This window comes from Nanorana parkeri, unplaced genomic scaffold (assembly GCF_000935625.1).
Source record: "Nanorana parkeri isolate BGI_ZX_2015 unplaced genomic scaffold, ASM93562v1 scaffold588, whole genome shotgun sequence".
In the NCBI taxonomy this organism is placed as follows: Eukaryota; Metazoa; Chordata; class Amphibia; order Anura; family Dicroglossidae; genus Nanorana; species Nanorana parkeri.
Window position 1 is genome coordinate 844,530 of NW_017306856.1, and position 16,536 is coordinate 861,065.

General features: G+C 50.4%; 1 protein-coding gene across 1 annotated transcript in view; it reads left to right on the plus strand.

Annotated features, from left to right (window-relative positions):
- Positions 1-16,536, plus strand: part of FAM83H (family with sequence similarity 83 member H) — a 47,311-nt gene that overhangs the window by 24,063 nt on the left and 6,712 nt on the right. The window contains exons 2-3 of the mRNA XM_018562651.1: positions 11,084-11,569; positions 15,232-15,396. Of these exons, the coding sequence (XP_018418153.1) occupies positions 11,117-11,569; positions 15,232-15,396 (618 nt within the window). The 5' untranslated portion in view covers positions 11,084-11,116. The remainder of the gene's footprint in view (positions 1-11,083; positions 11,570-15,231; positions 15,397-16,536) is intronic.

Genomic DNA, 16,536 nt, shown 5'->3' on the forward strand with positions numbered 1-16,536 from the left:
GATCGAGAGGTGAGCGAACGCCGGTATGTGTTCGCTCACCTCCCGATCTACTGAGCCGACCTGTGACAGTCTCATTGTCACAGGTCGGCTAGAACTATGAGGTGAGTGAAAAGCACGCCCCCTCATAGTTCTCCTTTAAGGCAACGCACGTGAACATGCATTAACGCACCGCACACGCGTGTAACATGGCCCGCCATCTTTTGTAAAATGAATCTTCTTAGACGGATGAAGGTTCGGAAATGCTCGTTTCTTGGGACGGGTGAGCGCCGCCCGTGTGTGTAGCGGAGGCTGCGCTGTCGGTTCAGGTTGGGCTGGGGGGGGACGGGGACGATCTCTGAGGGCGGCGCCCATCCCGGGCTGGTGTTATCAGCGGAGCTGCTGACTCAGCGAGTCTCGGGTGTCTCCGCTAAGCCTCTTCCTGGACGGGGGGGAAGGTGATTGTTTTGGTAAACAGATATTTCGGTTTCTAGGAATAAAATCCGATTCCGTCTTCTGCACTTTGGTCTGTGGACGCTCCCGCGGTGTTCTTGCAGCGCAGGTTCTGCAGGGTGGCGGCGACAGAGGACAGGGAGGGGGCCATTCAAGTGAAACTCCCCCCAAAAATCCCTCCAGGTCGGCTCTGTATTTTGCAGAGATTCGTTGCAGACCCGCGCCCGCTTCTGCTCTGTAGATATTAGGAGGCCACTGCAGTGCAATGTGAGGGGCCCCGTTGACCATACCACTATTGGGCTGCAATGATGGGTTTAGGGGCCCCGTAGCTAAACCATTCACACAGGTTTGCTGCATTGACTGTTGTTAAGGCGGCCAGTGTGGTTTGAACGGACTGCTAGCGGCACCACCATGCCGGTTTCGGTGAATCTGCAGCATTTTCCTTCAATGCGGCGCAATGATCGGTCACATCGGCGCGTCGTGAAGTGCTGAAGCCCACCGTGCGCTCCGGCTTACCGCGTTGCGCTTTACGTTACCGCAGCACTCCGGGGAAACCTGTTCTTAACCCTCGCAGTGGCGCTGCAAGTGCTTGTTTTCACCCAGGGTGTGAAACAACAAAGTGATATTCACCTGAAGCTCACAGCTGGTTGTGAGACCGGTCCCTGGATCCTCTACCCCCCCCCTCCGTGGCCGCGATGGTATGTCCCTGGGCAATCTGCACGTCCTATACATTGTATTGGATGTGATGACTCACAGGGCCTTAGACCTCCGGAGCGGAGGGGGGAGAGAGACTTAAGGGACCGGTCTAAGAGCAAGCCGACTCCGAGGTTCAGGCGAGTACAACGTTCTCATGCTACACCCTAGACCAGGGGTGCCCGTTAGGTCGATCGCAAAGCGAACTCTGGTAGATCGCGATCGGCTCACTGACCTGTGTCCTCCCGCGGTGCTCGTGCGGCTGAATGTGTCATACGCCGTGGGCGGGAAGGGGCGGGGCACCTCTCCCAATGTGCAACGCAGGCCACACGAGCACCGTGGGAGGACAGGACGCCGGCGCACGAGAGGAGGTCTGGGAAGCTGCTGCCAGTGGAGGTAAGAAAAGAGAGACAGGAGGAGAGACAGCAGAGATAGTGAGAGAAGAGACAGCGGAGAGAAGAGAGCCAGCAGAGAGAGAGAGAGAAGAGAGCCAGCAGAGAGAGAGAGAGAGAGAAGAGAGCCAGCAGAGAGAGAGAGAGAAGAGAGCCAGCAGAGAGAGAGAAGAGAGACGCAGAGAGAAGAGACAGCCAAGAGAGCGGGCCGGTTCACACCACAAAGTCTGCGTTCGAGTGTTTGGCCTCTGGAACGCAAGCCGGCTGGCTCCCTGCGTTCAGGGGCTGGTGGGGGCGTGGCGGTGCGATCGCCCGCACCCGGAAAGCGGGGACATTGGTGCCTGCGTTCCAGTCCAGTGCGATCTGCAAAAATAGTGCTCGCAGCAATTCTTTACGTTTCTAGTTTTGTGGAGTTACCCTTTAAGCCTTGTTGAGATGCGGGTTCTATAGGTGCCGTGAAATCAATGTGAGTGTGCGGGAGGCTCTGTGTCTGTCGGTAATAAATGGCGGCGATCCGGCGTGCCGAGAGCTTTTCAAGGGGCCTCTCTTTGTTTTTCTTCCGACTTTCATGTTTTTGTGACTTAGGTGGAAAGTATGTTGATCGTCTGCCAATCAGATTGAGCTCTCCGAGCCGCATGCATCTTGTTCCTGAACTTCATCTTTTGTCCTCTTCTGATGGGAATTTCAAGTGATCCGAGACGCTAACCAAATGGTTCTGTATAATGGACTCTCAATACTGATATGGGTTGTGGGTGGATGCCGGAGGCCATTCTTATATCTGTCTGAGGGTTTACTGGCCAGATCTTCTGAGCTATGCTCACCTGCTGTGCCCATTATGAGGGGCTCCCCCCATCCCTGTGCTGAGTTCCCGGGTCTGTACACCCGCTGTGCCCATTATGAGGGGCTCCCACCATCCCTGTGCTGAGTGCTCGGGTCTGTACACCCGCTGTGCCCATTATGAGGGGCTCCCACCATCCCTGTGCTGAGTGCTCGGGTCTGTACACCCGCTGTGCCCATTATGAGGGGCTCCCACCATCCCTGTGCTGAGTGCTCGGGTCTGTACACCCGCTGTGCCCATTATGAGGGGCTCCCACCATCCCTGTGCTGAGTGCTCGGGTCTGTACACCCGCTGTGCCCATTATGAGGGGCTCCCACCATCCCTGTGCTGAGTGCTCGGGTCTGTACACCCGCTGTGCCCATTATGAGGGGCTCCCACCATCCCTGTGCTGAGTGCTCGGGTCTGTACACCCGCTGTGCCCATTATGAGGGGCTCCCACCATCCCTGTGCTGAGTGCTCTGTTCTGTACACCCGCTGTGCCCAATATGAGGGTCTCCCGCCATCCCTGTGCTGAGTGTCCGTGTCCTGGAAGGGCAGGGAGTAGGGACTATGGCAGGAGATCTCCCCATGGAGAAGCCAGACCCGGGACCTGACACCATGATAAACGTCCATGACCCGAAGCTCTATAATTCCAGCTCAGACAGCAGAACAGAGGAATTTCCCGTTGCATCATGGGAGGGATTTTTCTGGTCCAGACCTGTCTTGCTATGACGGGCGGTGGTTGGGTGGGGGGTGGGGGAGCGTCTGCGCACCGGGTGGAGAAAATTCATATTTCCGCACATTCATCAGATGAGTCTCAGACCATAGAGGTTGTGAAATAGAATGACATAGTGAGCGTGTAAGGTGCGCGCCATCCGCTTGTCTGCGGACAATCCATCCACAGGTGTCTCTCATGTCAGGTGTGCGCCTATGGAGGGCTTCATTTGACAATTAAAGGGCACCTGTCTGAAGCCAGTGCACCTTTCACTGCTGGGGCTCTAACTCAGCGCTGGAGGGGGCTATAGCCCAAGTCCAGAATGCTGTGCCAGCTTTTTGGAGATTGGTCTGTCTAGGACTAGCCATTGGGCCATACACATGCCAATTTGGTAAAGCACAGGGCTGTGCCAAGGGGTAGGCAGAGGAGACGGTCACCTTGGGCGCTTCACTAGCAGCCGGTGCGAAAAAGGGAAAGACCTGCAACCTGTGCTGCGGAAGTAGATCGCAGCTCATGCGTGCGCTAAAGAACCTTGTCCCTGTGTTCTATCTAAAGTACCAACTTATCGAGTTCTCCAACTGCCTGACTTCCGGTTTAGTTAGAACTAAGAGGTTTGGCCAAGAAAGCTCTTCTGCACGTGCGCCAGCCGCGGCATTGCCCTATACACATACACCACAGCAATGAACTATGAGAATGATCTAGGATCACACTAATCCAGCACGTTATTAATCTCAGGTGCCCCACTCAAGCGGCGGCCATATTGAGTGGGGCACCTGAGATTAATAACGTGCTGTATTAGTGTGATCCTAGATCATTCTCATACTTCATTGCTGTGGTGTATGTGTATAGGGCAATGCCGCGGCTGGCGGACATGCGGAAGAGCTTTCTTGGCCAAACCTCTTCCTTCTAACTAAACCGGAAGTCAGGCAGTTGGAGAACTCGATAAGTTGGTACTTTAGATGGAACGCCGGCACAGGCCATCACACTGGGAATTCCATCTTCTGTCGAAAATTGCAAAGCAGTTACAATAAAATGGCGGTTTCAATCGACCTCAACGTGATCAAAACTGCACCGAGTCACCACGCGAGTGCGCGATGACGTCACCACGCACGCGCTGCAGTATTCTGGTACCTGCCGGCGGCCATCTTGGTGATGGACGCTGGCAGAGAGAGGAGGGGGCAGTCACCCGGTGGGATAAGGTGTGCCGCCGGGTCCTCTCCTCTCTCCTGATACTGTCGGGCATTCGGTCCATGACCGAGCGCCCGACTTTTCAGAGGGGGGTGACACCAAAATGACTGAGTCATTTTGGTGTCACCCCTCCAATGGTGTCACCATGGTGCGGGCCGCATCCCCCTTGTGACGCCACTGGAGTAAACCCAAGAATTCTGCAGGTCTGTTTTTGGGTCTGTTGACTCCTGCGCAGTCCATTGAGAATATACGGGTTGCCTTAACATACGTCACGCAGCTAGCATTAGGGCAACGCACAGGAATGGGAAAATGCGACTGGGCCCTCTTTGGCCTCTTCCGCCATGTGGGACTTTACCTACATATTTATAAATATAAATGAATTTATCGTTTAGGTCAGAAATATTGAATTTGTCTCCTGTGCACATTCGAATCGGGTGACTCATTCTCATTCCAGATTCCGTAAAGGTTTCGTAGAGCGGTAATGGGGCTGAAAATGGTGAATAGTTTGCCATTGGCAGTCGCTTGTCACGTTAGTCACATTGTTACTCCGAGCTTACTAAAAAAACACAAATATTTCAGGTATGTTTCAATCCAACACATTCTACAGGTGACACTTGTGGCGCTTGTGACTCAAAACAAATTCTTCCAGTGGATTTTGTAGACCGGCCGTTCTCAGCCAGGGTTCCTCCAGAAGTCCAGAAGTTGCTAGGGGGGTTTTCTTGATCAATGAGGAAAGTCGGCCTTCTGGATAAGTGACAACTAATGACATTGCTTTTTTTTTGGGAGGGATGTGGGGTGGGGGGCAGGGTGCATTCTTCACGGTGAGTACCAATATAACAACATTCTTTCTACTGACCATCGGTGTAAGAGGACCATTCTCCCACTGATTGGCCACCACTGTAGGGGACATTCTTCCTACGGACTACTGATGTAAGGAGCATTCTTCCTACCAATGTAATTGGTGGTCCCCATTATGAGGGGCTTCCACCATCCCTGTACTGAGTTCCTGGGTCTGTACACCCGCTGTGCCCATTATGAGGGGCCCCCACCATCCCTGTGCTGAGTTCCCGGGTCTGTACACCCGCTGTGCCCATTATGAGGGGCTCCCACCATCCATGTTTTAGCCCATTTAAATAGACTATGCTTAATGCAATGCAGGTTAGCATACATGTGGTAACACATCGCAGTGGACTGGAGTGTGTGGGTGACCCTTGGATGTGACGGGACCTTCAAGGTGAATGTTATAGGAAAGGGCACAAGGTGGGAGTGGAGAGGGCCAGGATCTATGGTGGGGGGATTGGGAGATTTATGAGCCTCCCAAACAGATCACAGGAGATGATTCTGCATTAAGATAAACCTTTTCTGGTGTCGGGATATTACTGATAATAGAGTTTATCTGGAGTCGTGCTGTGTCAGCATTCTGTTGTATCCTCCCAGCCGCTCTCCGGCCTTTCACTATCTCATCCAACTTTACGCATTGCGTCCATTTTCCTGCCGCGTTCCCAGAGACGTCCTCGTTCCCTGGGTGAGTGTGCAGGGTGCGGCCGTGCAGGTATTTATATAAGCTGTGTGTCAGAATGCAGCCTGCAATGTGCTCTTACATACCATTCATCAATGAGCTGCTTGTAAACGGCGTCCACACCCCGCCGACTCCGCGCTCACCTCAAATTGTGCCTCGCTCACTCGCCAGACAGGTCTGTGATCCTCCCCTCTCCGTCCCAGCATGCCTGGGTCCGTTTGGGCATCATGGCTGCTATCTGAAATGAAGCGATAGAATGTAACTGGAGCACATTTGTGTTCATTATTAAGTAGCATAACCGACATCATCCAAAACAGTCAATCTGTCCCGATGCTCTTAGATGAGATCACATGCTAAAGAAAAGAGAAAGGTTGCAGCCGTACAAAAGTGAACCTTTCTTTTATTTGCTTCCTTCATTTTTTTTTAAGCACTTCCTTTTGGTCTGCTAAATGAACAATTTTAGGGGTTTTGTTATATCTGTTCAATAAGTGGGAAAAAAACAAACAAACTGTTGATCCTGCCAAAAATCCAGTGAGAGCTGATCACTTCTTGTAGTGAGCTGGCGAGAAATACACAAAGCACCAGCGGCGTCACCATGGGGAGTGCGGCCCGCACCCAGGTGCCACCATTGGAGGGGTGACACCAAAATGACTGACAGTTATTTTGGGGTCACCCAGTATAAAAAGTCAGGCAGTCTGTCATAGACAGAGAGCCCGACAGCGTCAGGAGAGAGGAGGGGACCCGGCGGCATACCTTATCCCGCCGGGTGTACGTCCTCTCCCTGCCGGCGTCCATCACCAAGATGGCCGCCGGCAGGCGTCAATAAGATGACCAGGCATGCGCGATGATATCACGGTGGGGTGACACCCGGTCTTCGGACGCCCCTGCAAAGCACGCCAAGATTTCACTGAGAACACACTTGGCTCTTGTATTTGGATAACATTTGCATGTCCCGGAGTTCAGACTTAAAGGACCTGTTCGCTCTTGTCCGCTTTGCTGCAGGGGGGTAACGCGTTCATTTCATTCTTTACTATTTGCATTCTTTCCTATGTGGCTGGTTCATAACTATGTGCTGTCGTTTGGTGGGTTTCTAAAGGGAATCTCCAGGGGCCCTTTTACACCTACGCATGTCCATTACCAAATGTGCATGGATGTGGAGGTGCCCTGATGGCGTCAGAACGTTGGCACTAAAGGGGAAACAAAAAGGAGGAAGAAACGCGACGACCTAGCGCAGATAAAAGATGGCGGAGCGGACGGCGTGAGATGATTGTACTCGCATGTAATCGGATGGATCTGAGCTTTGGGAGTCAGGGGTCTCTTTTGAGGTGGCGCGATGCTCCACATCAGAAGTCCTCACCTGAAGTTCGGCATATCAAGCACTCATTGCTCTCCACATCACCTGTATGGACCGTCGTCGCTGAGCCCGCAACCTCATTTACTTAATGGTGAGTCTATGGATTTTATACCAGTCCGCTGTGCACATCAGATCACTCGCAGTGCTTATATTTCATCCACTGTTGATCTCCACGTCACCGTATCGGAAGTCCTCATCTGAAGTTCGACATATCAAGCATCGCACCACCTCAAAAGAGACCCCCCAACTCCCAAAGCTCAGATCCACCTGATTACATGTGAGTACAATCATCTCGCACATTCTTCACCCCTCCGCTCCACCATCTTTTATCTGCGCTAGGTCGTCACGCTTCTTCCTCCTTTTTGTTTCCTCTTTAGTACAAATGTCAGACACCCCGGTCCGCACACACCAGGAGCAGCATGCCAGCATTGAAACCAATCCAACCCCCCCTCCCCCTGTAAAGGTGCCCATACACCTGCCGATTATCGTACGGGATCCAGCCATCCTACGATAATCGGCAGGTGTATGGGCAGCGTGCGACCTCTTCTACGTTAAGGTCGCACGACGTTCGTCTTCCGAGCACGCTTGATTTTCGGCGTGTTAGTGGCGTGCTCGGGAGACGAATGCCGCACGGACCGGTGTGCGCAAGTGCACACTGCCCGCTCGGCACTGCAATCATCGCAAGTACGATCTGCCTGCCCAAGATGGGCAGATCGTACGAAAGTCTTGCGATGGTTGTAAGGTGCATGGCCAGCTTAAGAGCGCTACCTAGCATGACCCGTCCTTCACAACTTTATATACACCAAAACGTTAGCAGGTTATTAACAGCAGTTTGGTGAAATTTAGGATCTGACCTGAATTGGGCCAAGTGAAGTGGATAAGGTTGAGGTGGTCCAAATTCATTCCGGCTCTCCCTCCCCACTGCAGAGAATTGTATCTTTATAAATGGATTAAATTGTATCTTTATAAATGAACTAAAATGTATCTTTAATCCATTTATAAAGATACATTTGAGTCATTTGATAAAGTGGGATCTGACATGAACTAGGCCCGGGGAAGGTAAGGACTCATTCACACTGTAATCGGCCGGCACGTACAGCTCTGTGCTGCGTGCAGGGCTGTACCGAGCAGCTCCCGGGAAGGACAGGTGCTGCCTGTGATTAGTACGCAGCCCCCGTCCTTCTCTATGGGACTACGCGGCTGTATGCCCCCCTACGCTCACCCGCTCCCTGGACGTCCGTGCGGGTGAGCATACTCCTACGCTGACAGGATGGATCCTGACTGCGTCCGAGCCAAGAAACACGCACCCCTACGGACCTGCACTTTAGGTGAGCGTAGGGCGGCATACAGCTGCGTAGTCCCATAGAGAAGAACGGGGGCTGCGTACTAATCACATGCAGCACCTGTCCTTCCCGATACAGCCCTTCACGGAGCTGTACGAGCGGGCCGGTTCCAGTGGGAATGAGGCCTAAAGGATGAGGTGCTCTTAACGCATTCCGTCTCTCTCTCTCCCTCATCACTGCAGATAAATTGTATCTTTTATAAATGAAATCATTTGTATATGAAAAAGCGTATATGAGGACTGTTTTATTTTGAAAGCACAGAGGCCTATTGATAAAAAAAGTTTAGTGACCCATGTCAGATCCTGCATCCCACTGCTACAGGTAAGCATTTGTTAGTGCAGGAGCAGTGCTGGGAAATGATGCGCTGACCCCGGCGCAGTGTACATGTTTCATTCTGTGGTGATATGGACGATGACATTTTCATTTGTACTCCAGTGAAATTGACAGCCATTCGATGGGGGCGGGGTTTCTGGGTGCTGATGAAAAGCCGTGCGAGGGGTCAGGGCGTGAATTGCTCCAGATACGATTTCCAGGCCAGAGGAATGTTCCGCGTTCTCTCTCTGACATTTGCACAGCACTAAATACTGTTTATTCAGCAATTAGGATGAACTGTAACATTTCTGCTCCAATCCTAAGTAAATATTTTACTGCCGCCGAACCCGACACCTCCCGCTGACTCCCCAGGTTGATGATATTTCAGGAATAGTGGCGTGGTTCGAATAAACCGGCGTCACCGCTTGTTAAATAGGCAGAACAAGGAGCACCGGTCCTGTGTATAGAGCAGTGACGTAGGCCGTAGACTAGGAGTACCAAGAAAGTCCAAAACCCTGTAGTCGGGGAAGGTCTCCATGTAGGGTGGTGGAGGTGGGAACGGAGCCACATGCAGACAGTCCCAGGACCAGGTAAAACAGCTGACATCATAACGTGGCTAGCCCGTCCAATTGTTTTGTTCCTTTCCGAACAGTCATTTTGGGGTGTTGCATAGGGTCAGGGTCACTTGATCATCATCCAATCTGAGACCATCTTCTATGGCTTTGGGCACCACAACTCACACCAACAATAAGAATTCCTTTGACTAGAATCAGCGCATCATTGGTTGAAAGTTTTAGGGTTCGCCTAATGGAAACACATCCAAATAATAGGCCTATCCATTGGACGTATTTGTAGTAGGTTGTGGATACATAGGGGGGATGGGAGGCAAATAACTATCTAGGTTGGGCAAACACTTTTTTGTTTCTCAAAATAGAGGGGTACAATTACTCAAGACAGGAGGTGCTGGAACCCCATGAGGCCAGGTGTGTGTGTGTTGTACTGTATATTCTACATCATCTGAGATAGTGTCACGTAATACCCACCAAGAGCTTCAGTGGTTCTTGCCGTGGGACATAAGGTCTCCGATTTATCCCAACTGGAAAGACTCTCTAGGCCAGTTGTTCTCAACCTGTGTAACCTCACGACCCACATTTGTCCTTAGTCATCAGTCGCGTCCCAAGTTGAACTGCAATGGAACGCACAGCATTTTGGTAACGCACGTTCTGGTGCAGCCGTACGAACTGTGGGTGGGAGGTGCGTTTGGAGTACCATTCAAATGAATGGCAACACAACACATGTCCCACACCAGAATGCATGGTAGTGTGATTGTGTGGTACAGTTTGACGGACTGTTCTAGTGTGAACGGGCCCTCAAAAACACAGACAGACACTTTTTTTTGTTTTTTTGTAAAGATCCACCCAGTCTCCCTACCTTTCTAGAACTGGAATGGATCCTCAATCTGGGGTTCAGTGTGGGCTGCTGTGCTGTGACGGAGCTCCATCCATATGTGCATTGCTTATACAGCTCCTTTGTGTGCCCTGTAGAGGTGGCGGGAGCCAAAATGTGATGTCACTCGGGTCCAGGCACCTCTATAGGACACGTGAGGGTTCTGTAAGCAATGCACATATGGATGGAGCTCCCTCGCGGTCATTTCTCCAGCCTGTCCCACCTAAAGTTGACACTCGGCGCTGGGCAGCATATTTTGAATGGCTGCTTGGCGCCAGAACTGACAGTACTGTGCTAGGGGAAGGCAAAGGAGCCTCTCACCTAGAAAAGTGGAAGGCACGTGGCGACCCAGTGAACATGGGGTTGCGACCCACTTTTGGATCAGGGCCCACCAGTTGAGAAACAAGGCTCTACAAAGGAAGGGGGAATTGTTTTTTTCCTCCTCTGGGACTGCTTGAGTTTAAGAAACTGACCCACTTCTGTCCTTCAGTAGCACAGTATCGGATTGGAGCACTTGTATGATCATCGTGACTTTCCAGCTTTATGCTGACCACCCTCGTGGCAAGTTTTGGTCAAATTCAACCAATTTTCTCTCATTTTCAACCAAGAAGATCAAGATAGCCCACCACCAGGACTTTAGATCATTTATAGTGTTGAGAGAAACTGTTGCCGCATGTGCCAGCATCAGTTACTACTAGCTCCTCCTTGGCTGGCTGGGAATATTAGGTGTAGGAGTTCCACAGGAACTGGTAGTTTACTACGTGCCCACATCCATTCAATAACTCGCTGGGATGGTTATTGCATGGGTGTCTGTTGTGTTGCCGGCCTTCCCTGGTGCTACATGTTCATAATCTGTATTTTCTCTCTTTCTCCAGGTCCCGTCTCTCCCCTCCCTCTGGTGTAGAGCCATGGCACGACGCTCCCAGAGTTCCTCCCAAGGGGACAACCCTCTGGACCCCAACTACCTCCCACCACACTACAAGGAGTATTATCGTATCGCCATTGATGTCTTGACCGAAGAAGGTCCTACGGGCTATGAGCGCTTCCTCACTGACGAGGGGGCTCCTGACTTTCTATGTCCGTCAGAAGTTGACCACATCTCCAAAAACCTTCTGAGACCCCCGGAGCCCACCCAAGAAAGCATGTACACAGACTCTGTCTACAACCCGCAGGATGATGATGGTTCCTCAGGGACTTACTGGCCCATGCACTCCGACACAGCCGCCCCAGAGCTGGATCTTGGCTGGCCAACTATCTTTGGCTTTCAGGGGACGGAGGTGACCACACTAATACACCCGCCACCTGCTGAAAGCCCCACCATCAAAGAGGAGGTGCGCAGGATGATCCGCTCTGCCCAGCAGGTAGGAAACGCCGTAAAAATGTAATGCTTTTATAACAATCACTTTGTGTCATGTGACAGTACTTTCGGCATGTGTGTAAGATGGACTACAAGAAATCTCTGGAGTATAAACCATCTCTCCTATAAAGACATTCTACATCACTTCGGGTCTTGTCTTTGCACTAGACTCTAGAAATTGCAAAGGTGGTTCAATGTGGCCCTGATGGTATCTAGGATCTGGTGATCCAGGGCTGTGCAGTCCTTGGGTTGGGCGATGGATTCTAAAATACAATCTTAGGAGGAGAACGATTAAAGTGAGAAAGGAGAAGCCCCCGCCCACCTCCAGTATGTGCGGACTGAACTACCCCTCAATGGAACCTGAGGGTGATGAATCAACGAGAGGAGAACGTGCAGACGATGGCGCTCTCATCGGGTTATATAACTGCATTTCTGAGTGATGTAGGTTGACGCTTCTACCATCAGGAGCTCTTTCCCAAAGCAGAGCGCCCTGCGGATCACTAAACATGTTCTAATTGTGCAATCAAAGTTTGTATCATGCTCAGTCTGCAGCTCCTAGAGCTGTGGTTCTCAACCTGTGTAATCTCAGGACCCACATTTGTCCTCGGTCATTAAGTCGGGACCCAAGTCGTGCTGCACGGAATGCACGGATTTAGGGTACCGCACGTTTCAGTGCGGGTGTACGAGCTGTGGGTGGGAGGGGCATTTGGGGTAGCATTCAAATAGATGGCAACCCAACACACCGCCCACACCGGAATGCACGGTAGGTGCGATTTCACGGTACTATGCGACTAAAGCACTGTATTAGTGTGAAAAACACTGACATACAGACACAATCTGCTGAACTGTGATGGAGCTCCATCCATATGTGTATTGCATATACAGCTCCCTTGCGCGCAATGAAGAGGTGGCGGGAGACAAAAATGTCACTCCGGTCCAGGCACCTCTATAGGACACTTGAGTGAGCTGTAAGCAATGCACGTATGGATGGAGCTCCCTCGCGGCCATATCCCCATTCCACCCCACCTCAAGCTGACACTCGGCACCAGGCAACATATTTTGAATGGTTGCTTGACGTGAGAACTGACAGTCCTACAAGGAGGCAGAAAAGCCTCACACCTAAAAAAGTGGAAGGCTTGCGGCGACCCACTGAACACGACCCACCGGTTGAGAACCAAGGTCCTAGATGTTCTCTTAGATGTTCTCCTAGATGTTCTCCTAGATGTTCTCCTAGATGTTCTCTTAGATGTTCTCTTAGATGTTCTCTTAGATGTTCTCTCAGATGTTCTCTCAGATGTTCTCTTAGATGTACTCCTAGATGTTCTCTTAGATGTTCTCTTAGAGGTTCTCTTAGATGTTTCTTAGGTGTTCTCTTAGAGGTTCTCTTAGAGGTTCTCTTAGAGGTTCTCTTAGAGGTTCTCTTAGAGGTTCTCTTAGATGTACTCTTAGAGGTTCTCTTAGAGGTTCTCTTAGAGGTTCTCTTTGATGTTCTCTTAGATGTTCTCTTAGATGTTCTCTCAGATGTACTCCTAGATGTTCTCTTAGATGTTCTCTTAGATGTTCTCTTAGAGGTTCTCTTAGATGTTTCTTAGGTGTTCTCTTAGAGGTTCTCTTAGAGGTTCTCTTAGAGGTTCTCTTAGAGGTTCTCTTAGATGTTTCTTAGATGTTCTCTTAGAGGTTATCTTAGATGTACTCTTAGAGGTTCTCTTAGAGGTTCTCTTAGAGGTTCTCTTTGATGTTCTCTTAGATGTTCTCTTAGATGTTCTCTTAGAGGTTTTCTTAGAGGTTTTCTTAGAGGTTTTCTTAGAGGTTTTCTTAGAGGTTTTCTTAGAGGTTCTCTTAGAGGTTCTCTTAGGAACAATGAGAGGACCTGTTGGTGGGTTTGACTTACGTATATATCCTCATGCCAGCTAGGTTTGGGAATTCTACCTTGAGCCTCTACTTCCTGGAGCACCTCTGCATCTTGTCCTTCTGGGGTAATCCTCAACAGCCAGGATTCCTCAACATTGGACCCCGGAGGCTTTTCCTTTCCCACCGCCAATGTAGATTTTGACACTCTATAATGAGGACCGATGTCTTTATGGGGAAAGGGATATTCTCTAGTTTAATGTTGCAGCCCGTCCAGGTAACAACGTTCTGATCCTACAAACTTTGAGGAGTCAGATATCGGGAGAATTTTATGCTTCTCTGGGAGCAATAAATTTGGGCTCATGGTCCGGCCTCGTGGTCTTCACTTTTAATGCCCAACTGGAATTCAAGTTTAAATCCACCAAATATGTTGCAGGTGCATCAACACAAACCATTTTTAATGTCTTCCATGTTGTTTTCTTTCTAAAGCAGTCACAGCCGGAGTAGAAAATCTGTCCCCGGCCAGCATGCTGTAGAGAAGGACCCTTGTGTGGAAGCAGTGGTCTCTCTCCAAAGGTCTGACGTGCCTCGTGCCGAGTCAGAGAGGACAGGAAAAAAATATTGTATACATCTTTGACTTGTGCAATTAGGGTTTAATTTGCTGATCTGCAGAACATTGCTCCACCCTATCTTCCTCCTGACAGTATCATATTGATAGATTCTGCAGATTATTCCATCAGTAACATTTCTAGAGGCCTGCAGAACATTGCTCCATCCCATCTCCCTCCTGACCTATACATATTGATATATTCTGCAAATGTATTCAATCGCTGACTTGTTCCTGAGGTCTGCAGAACATTGCTCCATCCCATCTCCCTCATGACAGATGCATATTGATATATTCTGTAGAATATTCCATAGATGACCTCTCTAGAGATCTGCAGAACATTGCTCCATCCCATCTCCTTCCTGACAGATTCATATTGATATATTCTGTAGAATATTCCATAGATGACCTCTCTAGAGATCTGCAGAACATTGCTCCATCCCATCTCCTTCCTGACAGATTCATATTGATATATTCTGTAGAATATTCCATAGATGACCTCTCTAGAGATCTGCAGAACATTGCTCCATCCCATCTCCTTCCTGACAGATTCATATTGATATATTCTGTAGAATATTCCATAGATGACCTCTCTAGAGATCTGCAGAACATTGCTCCATCCCATCTCCTTCCTGACAGATTCATATTGATATATTCTGTAGAATATTCCATAGATGACCTCTCTAGAGATCTGCAGAACATTGCTCCATCCCATCTCCCTCCTGACCATTACATATTGATATATTCTGCAGATTTATTCAATCGCTGACTGCTCCTGAGGTCTGCAGAACATTGCTCCATCTCGTCTCCCATACATATCTGTATATTGTGCAGATTTCTCCATGGCTGACCTTTCTAGAGATCTGCACAACATCTCCCTCCTGGCAGATACATATTGATATATTCTGCAGACTATTCCATCAATAACCTCCTGAGATCTGCAGATTTGCCCTTGAATAGTTCTGACGTGTCTTTGGTCCCCTGGAAGCATTTAGGGCCGGTAGCAGACGTTCATTGTTTGTAACTGGGGTCCTCCAGGCCAGCTCCATTGACCACAACTGGAGTTAGCCCCAAAAGTTGGGCGCCAGCTGTAACTTATAAGAAGCATTGGCGACCCAGCTCCTGGGATTTGTCCGGCCCGGTGATGTCAATGATCTTGATGTTGTTTCCCGGCCCCCTGACTGACATTTGGTGTTAATCTTCCTCTGCAGGTCATTGCCATCGTCATGGACATTTTCACTGATGTGGACATCCTCTCCGACCTGCTCGACGCAGCTGCCCGGCGTGTCCCCGTCTACATCATCCTGGACCACATGAATTCCGAGCACTTCCTGGACATGGCCGCCAAGTGTCGGGTCAACCTGAATTTGGTGGAGGTGAGCCTTTCCCCCCTTCATACGCTGTGACCTGCCGCTTTACAGACCAGGCCTGTGTGTGGGCTCATTGGACGGTGATACCCCGCTCCCCTCGTCACATGCATCCACCGCATCCGATGCAATTTTGAATGGAGTGGGGAAGGGTTAGAACCTCTGTCAGGCTTTTGTTCCTGCCTGAGTTCTGATTCTGGGTATTGTTGGTCACGGCAGTCATTGGAACAGGAAGTTAGAATTGTGTCCAGTAACTACAAATCCGACCCAATCCTCGGATGTAGATCCCCAGTGTATGGCTGGCTCTATTCAGTGCACGCCGGCGGGAAAGGTCCATTGACATAAGTGCTGCAAGACTCTTCAAGGTTGATGGCCGTGGATGTCTATATTCATTAGGGATGCACTGACACCGGTTTTTCGGTACCGAGTACCGATATTTATTTTTTCCGGTACTTGCCGATACCGAATACCGATACCAGAAGTCCCATTACGGAAGCCGGGCGGCGTGTAATGACTCGCCGCAATGCTTCCTGATTAGTTGGGAAGCCGGCTCCGTGCTCCCTCGTCACCAGGTTGAAGAGGAAGCATGGAGCCGGCTTTCTGGCCAGTCAGGAAGCCGGGCGGCGAGTCATTACACGGGATTGGCCAACATTGGCCGGGAAGCCGGCTCCATGCTCCTTCGTCACAGCTGTTGACGAAGGAGCATGGAGCCGGCTTCCCAACTAAGTTCCGGTATCGGGGTAAGTATCGGGTACGAGCACTCGCCCGAATACTCGGTATCGGCACCGATACTAGTATCGGTATCGGTGCATCCCTAGTATTCATTGCAGTTGGCTCTCTTCATTCCTCATGCACGGAGTCTTCTCTGGTTGATTGATAGGGGCGGCTGACACGTTGTATATCTTCCCGTCACCTCTGACTTTCTGTGCACCAGAACAGCACGGCCATCAGATGCTAGAAAACGATCCCCCCTCCCCCCATCCGGGGGTCCCGACCACCGAAACCCTTAAGTGCAGCGCGCTTTTTTAACTGCAGCTATTTACAGCCGTGCCTATAAACGGCGCAGACTTCCATGCATTCCTCCGACCGCCTTCCCTGGAAGAAAGCAGCACCAGATGCCCCCAGAAAGAAGCTATGCAAGAAGAGTGA